The sequence below is a fragment of the Aquarana catesbeiana genome, linkage group LG06 (assembly GCF_042186555.1).
Source record: "Aquarana catesbeiana isolate 2022-GZ linkage group LG06, ASM4218655v1, whole genome shotgun sequence".
Lineage (NCBI taxonomy): Eukaryota > Metazoa > Chordata > Amphibia > Anura > Ranidae > Aquarana > Aquarana catesbeiana.
Window position 1 is genome coordinate 1418911 of NC_133329.1, and position 14573 is coordinate 1433483.

The 14573-nt window shown below is 53.4% G+C and overlaps 1 protein-coding gene across 1 annotated transcript in view; it reads left to right on the forward strand.

Moving 5' to 3' along the window:
• RNF40 (ring finger protein 40) overlaps positions 1–14573 on the forward strand; it is a gene marked incomplete in the record, with an annotated part of 68253 nt that overhangs the window by 43013 nt on the left and 10667 nt on the right. Inside the window, 5 exon segments of the mRNA XM_073635284.1 lie at positions 146–281; positions 368–489; positions 1104–1441; positions 2987–3104; positions 12077–12226. Of these exon segments, the coding sequence (XP_073491385.1) occupies positions 146–281; positions 368–489; positions 1104–1441; positions 2987–3104; positions 12077–12226 (864 nt within the window).

The window sequence follows — 14573 nt, forward strand, 5'->3', positions numbered from 1 at the left end:
TGCTGTGTTCCCCCGGGTCTTCCTTCCCCCTGTGCTGTGTTTCCCCGGGTCTTCCTTCCCCCTGTGCTGTGTTTCCCCGGGTCTTCCAGTCCCTATGTCTGCATTTTGGAGGCTTGTTGTGCTAGGACTGCTTTGTCTCCTGCAGAGTGAGGAACTGTCTGTGCAGAAGAAGCTGAGGACGGAGGTAATCCAGCTGGAGGACACCTTGGCTCAGGTGCGGAAGGAGTACGAGATGCTAAGAATTGAGTTTGAGCAGAATCTGGCCGCCAACGAGCAGGCAGGTGAGGAGAGACCGGGGTCGGGGAAGTCCCGGAGCAGAGGGCGGCCTCATCTCTGTGAGATCTCACTTCCTTTCTTTTTTTTCTAGGACCAATTAATCGTGAAATGCGACATTTGATTGGAAGTCTGCAGAACCACAACCACCAGCTGAAGGGAGATGTCCAACGCTATAAACGCAAGGTGCGAGATGCCCAGGGAGAGGTGAGCAAGGTGAGGGAGACACCCAACAAAGTCCTTTTATTTTCCCTCACCTTCCACAACCTGTACAACAACAACCTCAGTCCTGGACGCCCCATAATCCTGACTGAGGACCAGGACCTAGTCCACACCTCAGACCAGAGTGCAGTGTTCTCCTGAGGCCCAGGACTTAGGACCACACCTCAGACCAGGATGCAGCATATTCCTGACTGAGGACTAGAACTGTGACCAGGACCTGGCGTTCTCCTGACTGAGACCAGGACTTAGGACCACACCTCAGACCAGGATGCAGCATTCTCCTGAAGACTAGGGCCACATCTCAGACCAGGACACAGCATACTTTTGACTGAGGACCAGGTCCTCACCTCAGACCAGGATGCAGCATATTTCTGACTGTGGATGGAGGCCTAGGACCCCACCTCAGACCAGGACACCGCATTCTCCTGACTGAGAACAGGACCTAGGACCCCACCTCAGACCGGGATGCAACATTCTCCTGAGTGAGGACCTGGGCCTAGGACCTCACCTCAGACCAGGACCTGGCGTTCTTACTGATGTAAGCACTGTGGGTACACTGTCCTGACCGTTTCTGGTGATCATCGCTCATCTCTGCTTCTTCTCTGTAGATTCGTTTACAAGCTGGAGCCCCCCCATGCCCCCCACCCAGTGTTTCCAGTACTGAAGTGCCGTCCACACCAGTAAAAGAGGAGGAGGTAGAAGTGAAGAAGGAGCCGCCCCCCACCCCAGTACGTGACCCTGAGACCCCCACTACACCAGAGGTGAAGAAAGAGGAGGAAGAGCCAAAGAAGGAACCGGAGAGAAGTAAAACACGTGAGCGAGAGCTAGATAGGGATCGGGAGAAGGATCGGGAGAGAGAGAAGGAGCGGGACAGGGACAAGCAGAAGACCGATGACACCAAGAGGAAGGATGCCGATATCCTCAAACAGCTACGGACAGAACTCAAGTGAGATAAACCATTGGTTTCCATTTGTTTGGTCATTGTCAACCCCACCCCCATCCAACTCCTGCCTTATCACCTCCCCTGAGCTTCTGTACTTCATTGTCAGCCCCACCCCCACCCAACTTCTGCCTTGTCATCTCCCCTGAGCTTCGGTATGTTGTTGGCCCCACCCCCATCCAACTTTTGCCTTATCTCCCGTGAGCTTCGGTACTCCATTGTCAGCCCCGCCTCTATCCAACTTCTGCCCTGTCACCTCCCCTGAGCTCCTGTATTCCCATTGTCAGCCCTGCCCCCATCCAACTTCTGCCTTGTCACCTCCCCTGAGCTCCTGTATTCCCATTGTCAGCCCTGCCCCCATCCAACTTCTGCCTTGTCACCTCCCCTGAGCTCCTGTATTCCCATTGTCGGCCCTGCCCCCATCCAACTTCTGCCTTGTCACCTCCCCTGAGCTCCTGTATTCCCATTGTCGGCCCTGCCCCCATCCAACTTCTGCCTTGTCACCTCCCCTGAGCTTCTTTACTCCATTGTCAGCCCTGCCCCCATCCAACTTCTGCCTTGTCACCTCCCCTGAGCTTCTTTACTCCATTGTCAGCCCTGCCCCCATCCAACTTCTGCCTTGTCACCTCCCCTGAGCTTCTTTACTCCATTGTCAGCCCTGCCCCCATCCAACTTCTGCCTTGTCACCTCCCCTGAGCTCCTGTATTCCCATTGTCAGCCCTGCCCCCATCCAACTTTTGCCCTGTAACCTCCCCTGAGCTTCTTTACTCCATTGTCGGCCCTGCCCCCATCCAACTTCTGCCTTGTCACCTCCCCTGAGCTCCTGTATTCCCATTGTCAGCCCTGCCCCCATCCAACTTTTGCCCTGTAACCTCCCCTGAGCTTCTTTACTCCATTGTCGGCCCTGCCCCCATCCAACTTCTGCCCTGTCACCTTACCTGAGCTCCTGTATTCCCATTGTCAGCCCTGCCCCCATCCAACTTTTGCCCTGTAACCTCCCCTGAGCTTCTTTACTCCATTGTCGGCCCTGCCCCCATCCAACTTCTGCCCTGTCACCTCCCCTGAGCTCCTGTATTCCCATTGTCAGCCCTGCCCCCATCCAACTTCTGCCTTGTCACCTCCCCTGAGCTCCTGTATTCCCATTGTCAGCCCTGCCCCCATCCAACTTCTGCCCTGTCACCTTCCCTGAGCTCCTGTATTCCCATTGTCAGCCCTGCCCCCATCCAACTTCTGCCTTGTCACCTCCCCTGAGCTCCTGTATTCCCATTGTCAGCCCTGCCCCCATCCAACTTCTGCCCTGTCACCTCCCCTGAGCTCCTGTATTCCCATTGTCAGCCCTGCCCCCATCCAACTTCTGCCCTGTCACCTCCCCTGAGCTCCTGTATTCCCATTGTCAGCCCTGCCCCCATCCAACTTCTGCCTTGTCACCTCCCCTGAGCTCCTGTATTCCCATTGTCAGCCCTGCCCCCATCCAACTTCTGCCTTGTCACCTCCCCTGAGCTCCTGTATTCCCATTGTTTTCTCTCTCTATTCTCTCCTCTGTTCTTCCAGGAAGGCTCAGGAGAGCCAGAAAGAGATGAAATTATTACTGGATATGTATAAGTCCGCCCCCAAGGAGCAACGAGACAAAGTGCAGCTTATGGCGGCCGAAAGGAAGACCAAAGCTGAGGTGTGTGTCACGTGGGGGATCTGTCTGCAGTGTTCTGTGTGTGTCACGTGGGGGATCTGTCTGCAGTGTTCTGTGTGTGTCACATGGGGATCTGTCTGCAGTGTTCTGTGTGTGTCACATGGGGGATCTGTCTGCAGTGTTCTGTGTGTGTCACATGGGGGATCTGTCTGCAGTGTTCTGTGTGTGTCACATGGGGGATCTGTCTGCAGTGTTCTGTGTGTGTCACGTGGGGGATCTGTCTGCAGTGTTCTGTGTGTGTCACATGGGGGATCTGTCTGCAGTGTTCTGTGTGTGTCACATGGGGATCTGTCTGCAGTGTTCTGTGTCTGTCACGTGGGGGATCTGTCTGCAGTGTTCTGTGTCTGTCACTCGGGGGATCTGTCTGCAGTGTTCTGTGTGTGTCACTCGGGGGATCTGTCTGCAGTGTTCTGTGTGTGTCACATGGGGATCTGTCTGCAGTGTTCTGTGTCTGTCACATGGGGGATCTGTCTGCAGTGTTCTGTGTCTGTCACTCGGGGGATCTGTCTGCAGTGTTCTGTGTGTGTCACATGGGGATCTGTCTGCAGTGTTCTGTGTGTGTCACATGGGGATCTGTCTGCAGTGTTCTGTGTCTGTCACTCAGGGGATCTGTCTGCAGTGTTCTGTGTGTGTCACATGGGGATCTGTCTGCAGTGTTCTGTGTCTGTCACTCGGGGGATCTGTCTGCAGTGTTCTGTGTGTGTCACATGGGGATCTGTCTGCAGTGTTCTGTGTCTGTCACATGGGGATCTGTCTGCAGTGTTCTGTGTCTGTCACATGGGGGATCTGTCTGCAGTGTTCTGTGTGTGTCACATGGGGATCTGTCTGCAGTGTTCTGTGTCTGTCACGTGGGGGATCTGTCTGCAGTGTTCTGTGTCTGTCACATGGGGATCTGTCTGCAGTGTTCTGTGTGTGTCACATGGGGATCTGTCTGCAGTGTTCTGTGTCTGTCACTCGGGGGATCTGTCTGCAGTGTTCTGTGTGTGTCACATGGGGATCTGTCTGCAGTGTTCTGTGTCTGTCACATGGGGGATCTGTCTGCAGTGTTCTGTGTGTGTCACATGGGGATCTGTCTGCAGTGTTCTGTGTCTGTCACATGGGGGATCTGTCTGCAGTGTTCTGTGTCTGTCACATGGGGATCTGTCTGCAGTGTTCTGTGTCTGTCACATGGGGGATCTGTCTGCAGTGTTCTGTGTGTGTCACATGGGGGATCTGTCTGCAGTGTTCTGTGTGTGTCACGTGGGGGATCTGTCTGCAGTGTTCTGTGTCTGTCACGTGGGGGATCTGTCTGCAGTGTTCTGTGTGTGTCACATGGGGATCTGTCTGCAGTGTTCTGTGTCTGTCACATGGGGGATTTGTCTGCAGTGTTCTGTGTGTGTCACATGGGGGATCTGTCTGCAGTGTTCTGTGTCTGTCACGTGGGGGATCTGTCTGCAGTGTTCTGTGTCTGTCACATGGGGGATTTGTCTGCAGTGTTCTGTGTGTGTCACATGGGGGCTCTGTCTGCAGTGTTCTGTGTCTGTCACGTGGGGGATCTGTCTGCAGTGTTCTGTGTCTGTCACATGGGGGATCTGTGTGTGTCACATGGGGGATCTGTCTGCAGTGTTCTGTGTGTGTCACATGGGGATCTGTCTGCAGTGTTCTGTGTCTGTCACGTGGGGGATCTGTCTGCAGTGTTCTGTGTCTGTCACTCGGGGGATCTGTCTGCAGTGTTCTGTGTGTGTCACTCGGGGGATCTGTCTGCAGTGTTCTGTGTGTGTCACATGGGGATCTGTCTGCAGTGTTCTGTGTCTGTCACATGGGGGATCTGTCTGCAGTGTTCTGTGTCTGTCACTCGGGGGATCTGTCTGCAGTGTTCTGTGTGTGTCACATGGGGATCTGTCTGCAGTGTTCTGTGTGTGTCACATGGGGATCTGTCTGCAGTGTTCTGTGTCTGTCACTCGGGGGATCTGTCTGCAGTGTTCTGTGTGTGTCACATGGGGATCTGTCTGCAGTGTTCTGTGTCTGTCACTCGGGGGATCTGTCTGCAGTGTTCTGTGTGTGTCACATGGGGATCTGTCTGCAGTGTTCTGTGTCTGTCACATGGGGATCTGTCTGCAGTGTTCTGTGTGTGTCACATGGGGATCTGTCTGCAGTGTTCTGTGTCTGTCACGTGGGGGATTTGTCTGCAGTGTTCTGTGTGTGTCACATGGGGATCTGTCTGCAGTGTTCTGTGTCTGTCACGTGGGGGATCTGTCTGCAGTGTTCTGTGTCTGTCACTCGGGGGATCTGTCTGCAGTGTTCTGTGTGTGTCACTCGGGGGATCTGTCTGCAGTGTTCTGTGTGTGTCACATGGGGATCTGTCTGCAGTGTTCTGTGTCTGTCACATGGGGGATCTGTCTGCAGTGTTCTGTGTCTGTCACTCGGGGGATCTGTCTGCAGTGTTCTGTGTGTGTCACATGGGGATCTGTCTGCAGTGTTCTGTGTGTGTCACATGGGGATCTGTCTGCAGTGTTCTGTGTCTGTCACTCGGGGGATCTGTCTGCAGTGTTCTGTGTGTGTCACATGGGGATCTGTCTGCAGTGTTCTGTGTCTGTCACATGGGGATCTGTCTGCAGTGTTCTGTGTCTGTCACATGGGGGATCTGTCTGCAGTGTTCTGTGTGTGTCACATGGGGATCTGTCTGCAGTGTTCTGTGTCTGTCACGTGGGGGATCTGTCTGCAGTGTTCTGTGTCTGTCACATGGGGATCTGTCTGCAGTGTTCTGTGTCTGTCACATGGGGATCTGTCTGCAGTGTTCTGTGTCTGTCACATGGGGGATCTGTCTGCAGTGTTCTGTGTGTGTCACATGGGGGATCTGTCTGCAGTGTTCTGTGTGTGTCACGTGGGGGATCTGTCTGCAGTGTTCTGTGTGTGTCACATGGGGATCTGTCTGCAGTGTTCTGTGTCTGTCACATGGGGGATTTGTCTGCAGTGTTCTGTGTGTGTCACATGGGGGATCTGTCTGCAGTGTTCTGTGTCTGTCACGTGGGGGATCTGTCTGCAGTGTTCTGTGTCTGTCACATGGGGGATTTGTCTGCAGTGTTCTGTGTGTGTCACATGGGGGCTCTGTCTGCAGTGTTCTGTGTCTGTCACGTGGGGGATCTGTCTGCAGTGTTCTGTGTCTGTCACATGGGGGATCTGTGTGTGTCACATGGGGGATCTGTCTGCAGTGTTCTGTGTCTGTCACATGGGGGATCTGTCTGCAGTGTTCTGTGTCTGTCACTCGGGGGATCTGTCTGCAGTGTTCTGTGTCTGTCACATGGGGGATCTGTCTGCAGTGTTCTGTGTCTGTCACATGGGGGATCTGTCTGCAGTGTTCTGTGTGTGTCACATGGGGGATCTGTCTGCAGTGTTCTGTGTGTGTCACATGGGGATCTGTCTGCAGTGTTCTGTGTCTGTCACGTGGGGGATCTGTCTGCAGTGTTCTGTGTCTGTCACTCGGGGGATCTGTCTGCAGTGTTCTGTGTGTGTCACTCGGGGGATCTGTCTGCAGTGTTCTGTGTGTGTCACATGGGGATCTGTCTGCAGTGTTCTGTGTCTGTCACATGGGGATCTGTCTGCAGTGTTCTGTGTCTGTCACATGGGGGATCTGTCTGCAGTGTTCTGTGTGTGTCACATGGGGATCTGTCTGCAGTGTTCTGTGTCTGTCACATGGGGATCTGTCTGCAGTGTTCTGTGTCTGTCACTCGGGGGATCTGTCTGCAGTGTTCTGTGTCTGTCACTCGGGGGATCTGTCTGCAGTGTTCTGTGTGTGTCACATGGGGATCTGTCTGCAGTGTTCTGTGTCTGTCACTCGGGGGATCTGTCTGCAGTGTTCTGTGTCTGTCACATGGGGATCTGTCTGCAGTGTTCTGTGTCTGTCACTCGGGGGATCTGTCTGCAGTGTTCTGTGTGTGTCACATGGGGATCTGTCTGCAGTGTTCTGTGTCTGTCACATGGGGGATCTGTCTGCAGTGTTCTGTGTCTGTCACATGGGGGATCTGTCTGCAGTGTTCTGTGTGTGTCACATGGGGGATCTGTCTGCAGTGTTCTGTGTGTGTCACGTGGGGGATCTGTCTGCAGTGTTCTGTGTGTGTCACATGGGGATCTGTCTGCAGTGTTCTGTGTCTGTCACATGGGGGATTTGTCTGCAGTGTTCTGTGTGTGTCACATGGGGGATCTGTCTGCAGTGTTCTGTGTCTGTCACGTGGGGGATCTGTCTGCAGTGTTCTGTGTCTGTCACATGGGGGATCTGTCTGCAGTGTTCTGTGTGTGTCACATGGGGGATCTGTCTGCAGTGTTCTGTGTGTGTCACATGGGGGATCTGTCTGCAGTGTTCTGTGTGTGTCACGTGGGGGATCTGTCTGCAGTGTTCTGTGTGTGTCACATGGGGATCTGTCTGCAGTGTTCTGTGTCTGTCACATGGGGGATTTGTCTGCAGTGTTCTGTGTGTGTCACATGGGGGATCTGTCTGCAGTGTTCTGTGTCTGTCACGTGGGGGATCTGTCTGCAGTGTTCTGTGTCTGTCACATGGGGGATCTGTGTGTGTCACATGGGGGATCTGTCTGCAGTGTTCTGTGTCTGTCACATGGGGGATCTGTCTGCAGTGTTCTGTGTCTGTCACTCGGGGGATCTGTCTGCAGTGTTCTGTGTCTGTCACATGGGGGATCTGTCTGCAGTGTTCTGTGTGTGTCACATGGGGGATCTGTCTGCAGTGTTCTGTGTGTGTCACTCGGGGGATCTGTCTGCAGTGTTCTGTGTCTGTCACATGGGGGATCTGTCTGCAGTGTTCTGTGTCTGTCACATGGGGGATCTGTCTGCAGTGTTCTGTGTGTGTCACATGGGGGATCTGTCTGCAGTGTTCTGTGTGTGTCACATGGGGATCTGTCTGCAGTGTTCTGTGTCTGTCACGTGGGGGATCTGTCTGCAGTGTTCTGTGTCTGTCACTCGGGGGATCTGTCTGCAGTGTTCTGTGTGTGTCACTCGGGGGATCTGTCTGCAGTGTTCTGTGTGTGTCACATGGGGATCTGTCTGCAGTGTTCTGTGTCTGTCACATGGGGATCTGTCTGCAGTGTTCTGTGTCTGTCACATGGGGATCTGTCTGCAGTGTTCTGTGTCTGTCACATGGGGGATCTGTCTGCAGTGTTCTGTGTGTGTCACATGGGGATCTGTCTGCAGTGTTCTGTGTCTGTCACGTGGGGGATCTGTCTGCAGTGTTCTGTGTCTGTCACATGGGGATCTGTCTGCAGTGTTCTGTGTCTGTCACTCGGGGGATCTGTCTGCAGTGTTCTGTGTCTGTCACTCGGGGGATCTGTCTGCAGTGTTCTGTGTGTGTCACATGGGGATCTGTCTGCAGTGTTCTGTGTCTGTCACTCGGGGGATCTGTCTGCAGTGTTCTGTGTCTGTCACATGGGGATCTGTCTGCAGTGTTCTGTGTCTGTCACTCGGGGGATCTGTCTGCAGTGTTCTGTGTGTGTCACATGGGGATCTGTCTGCAGTGTTCTGTGTCTGTCACATGGGGGATCTGTCTGCAGTGTTCTGTGTCTGTCACATGGGGGATCTGTCTGCAGTGTTCTGTGTGTGTCACATGGGGGATCTGTCTGCAGTGTTCTGTGTGTGTCACGTGGGGGATCTGTCTGCAGTGTTCTGTGTGTGTCACATGGGGATCTGTCTGCAGTGTTCTGTGTCTGTCACATGGGGGATTTGTCTGCAGTGTTCTGTGTGTGTCACATGGGGGATCTGTCTGCAGTGTTCTGTGTCTGTCACGTGGGGGATCTGTCTGCAGTGTTCTGTGTCTGTCACGTGGGGGATCTGTCTGCAGTGTTCTGTGTCTGTCACATGGGGGATTTGTCTGCAGTGTTCTGTGTGTGTCACATGGGGGATCTGTCTGCAGTGTTCTGTGTCTGTCACGTGGGGGATCTGTCTGCAGTGTTCTGTGTCTGTCACTCGGGGGATCTGTCTGCAGTGTTCTGTGTGTGTCACTCGGGGGATCTGTCTGCAGTGTTCTGTGTGTGTCACATGGGGATCTGTCTGCAGTGTTCTGTGTCTGTCACATGGGGATCTGTCTGCAGTGTTCTGTGTCTGTCACATGGGGGATCTGTCTGCAGTGTTCTGTGTGTGTCACATGGGGATCTGTCTGCAGTGTTCTGTGTCTGTCACATGGGGATCTGTCTGCAGTGTTCTGTGTCTGTCACTCGGGGGATCTGTCTGCAGTGTTCTGTGTCTGTCACTCGGGGGATCTGTCTGCAGTGTTCTGTGTGTGTCACATGGGGATCTGTCTGCAGTGTTCTGTGTCTGTCACTCGGGGGATCTGTCTGCAGTGTTCTGTGTCTGTCACATGGGGATCTGTCTGCAGTGTTCTGTGTCTGTCACTCGGGGGATCTGTCTGCAGTGTTCTGTGTGTGTCACATGGGGATCTGTCTGCAGTGTTCTGTGTCTGTCACATGGGGGATCTGTCTGCAGTGTTCTGTGTCTGTCACATGGGGGATCTGTCTGCAGTGTTCTGTGTGTGTCACATGGGGGATCTGTCTGCAGTGTTCTGTGTGTGTCACGTGGGGGATCTGTCTGCAGTGTTCTGTGTGTGTCACATGGGGATCTGTCTGCAGTGTTCTGTGTCTGTCACATGGGGGATTTGTCTGCAGTGTTCTGTGTGTGTCACATGGGGGATCTGTCTGCAGTGTTCTGTGTCTGTCACGTGGGGGATCTGTCTGCAGTGTTCTGTGTCTGTCACATGGGGGATCTGTCTGCAGTGTTCTGTGTGTGTCACATGGGGGATCTGTCTGCAGTGTTCTGTGTGTGTCACATGGGGGATCTGTCTGCAGTGTTCTGTGTGTGTCACATGGGGGATCTGTCTGCAGTGTTCTGTGTGTGTCACATGGGGATCTGTCTGCAGTGTTCTGTGTCTGTCACATGGGGGATCTGTCTGCAGTGTTCTGTGTCTGTCACGTGGGGGATCTGTCTGCAGTGTTCTGTGTGTGTCACATGGGGATCTGTCTGCAGTGTTCTGTGTCTGTCACATGGGGGATTTGTCTGCAGTGTTCTGTGTGTGTCACATGGGGGATCTGTCTGCAGTGTTCTGTGTCTGTCACGTGGGGGATCTGTCTGCAGTGTTCTGTGTCTGTCACATGGGGGATTTGTCTGCAGTGTTCTGTGTGTGTCACATGGGGGATCTGTCTGCAGTGTTCTGTGTCTGTCACGTGGGGGATCTGTCTGCAGTGTTCTGTGTCTGTCACATGGGGGATCTGTGTGTGTCACATGGGGGATCTGTCTGCAGTGTTCTGTGTCTGTCACATGGGGGATCTGTCTGCAGTGTTCTGTGTCTGTCACGTGGGGGATCTGTCTGCAGTGTTCTGTGTCTGTCACATGGGGGATCTGTGTGTGTCACATGGGGGATCTGTCTGCAGTGTTCTGTGTCTGTCACTCGGGGGATCTGTCTGCAGTGTTCTGTGTCTGTCACATGGGGGATCTGTCTGCAGTGTTCTGTGTCTGTCACATGGGGGATCTGTCTGCAGTGTTCTGTGTGTGTCACATGGGGGATCTGTCTGCAGTGTTCTGTGTGTGTCACATGGGGATCTGTCTGCAGTGTTCTGTGTCTGTCACGTGGGGGATCTGTCTGCAGTGTTCTGTGTCTGTCACTCGGGGGATCTGTCTGCAGTGTTCTGTGTGTGTCACTCGGGGGATCTGTCTGCAGTGTTCTGTGTGTGTCACATGGGGATCTGTCTGCAGTGTTCTGTGTCTGTCACATGGGGATCTGTCTGCAGTGTTCTGTGTCTGTCACATGGGGGATCTGTCTGCAGTGTTCTGTGTGTGTCACATGGGGATCTGTCTGCAGTGTTCTGTGTCTGTCACGTGGGGGATCTGTCTGCAGTGTTCTGTGTCTGTCACATGGGGATCTGTCTGCAGTGTTCTGTGTCTGTCACTCGGGGGATCTGTCTGCAGTGTTCTGTGTCTGTCACTCGGGGGATCTGTCTGCAGTGTTCTGTGTGTGTCACATGGGGATCTGTCTGCAGTGTTCTGTGTCTGTCACTCGGGGGATCTGTCTGCAGTGTTCTGTGTCTGTCACATGGGGATCTGTCTGCAGTGTTCTGTGTCTGTCACTCGGGGGATCTGTCTGCAGTGTTCTGTGTGTGTCACATGGGGATCTGTCTGCAGTGTTCTGTGTCTGTCACATGGGGGATCTGTCTGCAGTGTTCTGTGTCTGTCACATGGGGGATCTGTCTGCAGTGTTCTGTGTGTGTCACATGGGGGATCTGTCTGCAGTGTTCTGTGTGTGTCACGTGGGGGATCTGTCTGCAGTGTTCTGTGTGTGTCACATGGGGATCTGTCTGCAGTGTTCTGTGTCTGTCACATGGGGGATTTGTCTGCAGTGTTCTGTGTGTGTCACATGGGGGATCTGTCTGCAGTGTTCTGTGTCTGTCACGTGGGGGATCTGTCTGCAGTGTTCTGTGTCTGTCACGTGGGGGATCTGTCTGCAGTGTTCTGTGTCTGTCACATGGGGGATTTGTCTGCAGTGTTCTGTGTGTGTCACATGGGGGATCTGTCTGCAGTGTTCTGTGTCTGTCACGTGGGGGATCTGTCTGCAGTGTTCTGTGTCTGTCACATGGGGGATCTGTGTGTGTCACATGGGGGATCTGTCTGCAGTGTTCTGTGTCTGTCACATGGGGGATCTGTCTGCAGTGTTCTGTGTCTGTCACTCGGGGGATCTGTCTGCAGTGTTCTGTGTCTGTCACTCGGGGGATCTGTCTGCAGTGTTCTGTGTCTGTCACATGGGGGATCTGTCTGCAGTGTTCTGTGTCTGTCACATGGGGGATCTGTCTGCAGTGTTCTGTGTGTGTCACGTGGGGGATCTGTCTGCAGTGTTCTGTGTGTGTCACATGGGGATCTGTCTGCTATGATCTGTGTCTGTCACATGGGGTCGCTGTCACGCATGTCTCTTACTTGGCTGCCTGTCTCAGGTGGAGGAGCTGCGGGTGCGGGTGCAGGCTCTTGAAGAGAAGGATCGTAGGGAGCGGAAGAAGTTGGCGGACGAGGAAGCTCTGCGGAAGATAAAGATTGCGGAGGAACAGATTGAACATTTACAGAGAAAACTCAGCGCCACCAAACAGGTGAGTCTTCTCCCATCATGGCGCCTCCTTCCCTGTAGGGGGGTGATAGAGGTCACTGGGGGGCTGTACAGACCTTGCGGGGGTATTAGTGTACATTCTTCTCCCGGGTATAGAGAGGGGTCTCTCTGGGGTGTATTAGTAGTATACAATCTTCTCTGGGATATAAATGGGGGTATGGACGGGTCTCTCTGGAGTATAAATGGGGGTATGGAGGGGTCTCTCTGGGGTATAAATAAAGGTATGGAGGGGTCTCTCTGGGGTATAAATGGAGGTATGGAGGGCTCTCTCTGGGGTATAAATGGGGGTATGGAGGGGTCTCTCTGGGGTATAAATGGGGGTATGGAGGGGTCTCTCTGGGGTATAAATGGAGGTATGGAGGGCTCTCTCTAGGGTATAAATGGAGGTATGGAGGGGTCTCTCTGGGGTATAAATGGAGGTATGGAGGGGTCTCTCTGGAGTATAAATGGAGGTATGGAGGGGTCTCTCTGGGGTATAAATGGAAGTATGGAGATATCTCTCTGGGGTATAAAAGGAGGTATCGAGATGTCTCGCTGGGGTATAAATGGGGTTATGGAGGGGTCTCACTGGGATATAAATGGAGGTATGGAGGGCTCTCTCTCTGGGGTATAAATGAGGGTATGGAGGGCTCTCTGGGGTATAAAAGGAGGCATGAAGGGGTCTCTCCGGGGTATAAAAGGAGGTATGGAGATGTCTCTCTGGGGTATAAATGGAGGTATGGAGGGGTCTCTCTGGGGTATAAATGGGGGTATGGAGATGTCTCTCTGGGGTGTAAATGGAGGTATGGAGGGATCTCTCTGGGGTACGGAGGGGTCTCTCTGGGGTATGGAGGGGTCTCTCTGCGGTATAAAAGGGGGTATGGAGAGCTCTCTGGGGTATAAATGGAAGGATCTCTTTGGGGTATAAATGGGGGTATGGAGGGGTCTCTCTGGGGAATAAATGGAGGTATGAAGGGGTCTTTCTGGGGTATAAATGGAGGTATGGGGGGTCGCTGTAGGGTATAAATGGAGGCATGGAGGGGTTTCTCTGGACTATAAATGGGGATATGGAAGGGTCCCTCTGGGGTATAAATGGGGGTATGGAGGGGTCTCTCTGGGGTATAAATGGGGGTATGGAGGGGTCTCTCTGAACTATAAATGGGGGTATGGAGGGGTCCCGCTGGGGTATAAATGAGCAACTAGCCAAGCGTTAAGTGTTACTCGTCACCAGTTGCCCCACCCAACCCTACCTTGCCCTGCCCCTAAACACTCCCTTGTAAATGATCTCATGAAATTACACTGTTAATTGTTTTATGCAGAATTAAGTTACAAAAATAAATGTTAAGAACTTTATCAGTGCAGCCTCATCGGTGCAGCCTCATCTGTGCAGCCTCATCAGTGCAGCCTCATCGGTAGGAGAGCCAGCTGGATCACACTGAGAGGATCTCCTGCTGTGACACAGCTTGGATCGGAAACGCCTACCTCTGTCAAAGACCCGCCTTTTGGAACAGCTCCTATGATAGACGTCACACTACTTCAATTTCCCGGCATTGGACCAGTGTGCTGTCTATCATAGGAGGCGGGACTTTGACAGCGGCCAGGGTTTCAGATCCAAGTGTCACAGCGGTAGATCCTCCCTGTGTGACCCGGCAGCTCCCCGCTTCCTCTCCCCACCCTTCCCCACAGTTTCCTGGCCAATCGCTGGGAGGAGAATTGACTCCAGTTCAACCCCCGCCTGCCGACGGCACCCACCCCCCCCCCCCTTCCAATAAGGCTTCTCACTCGCCCTCAGCTTATGTCTGATGTCTCTGGGGTATAATAGGTTATGGAGGTGTGTCTTTGGGGGTATGGAGGGGCTCTCTGGGGTATAAATGGAGGGCTCTCTGGGATATAATGAGGTATTGAGGGCTTTTTCTGAGGTATAAATTGAGGGGTCTCTCTGGGGTATAAATTGAGGGGTCTCTCTGGGGTATAATGGGGGTATGGAGGGGTCTTTCTAGGGTATAAATGGGGGTATGGAGGTGTGTCTCTGGGGAATGGAGGGGTCTCTCTGGAATATAAATGGAGGAGTTTCTCTGGGGTATAATGGGGGTATGGAGGGGTCTCTAGGGTATAATGGGGGGTATAGAGGGGTCTGTGGTCACTTAGTGGTGTATAGTCCTCTCTGGGTTATGGAGGGGTCTCTCTGGGGTATAAATGGGGCTATAGAGGGGTCTCTCTGGGGTATAATGTGGGGGGGGGATTTAGAGGGGTCTGTGGTCACTTAGTAGTCTATGGTCCTCTCTGGGGTATGGAGGGGTCTCTCTCTGGGGAATAATGGGAAGACATGGAGGGTATGTTGGGGTGGCACA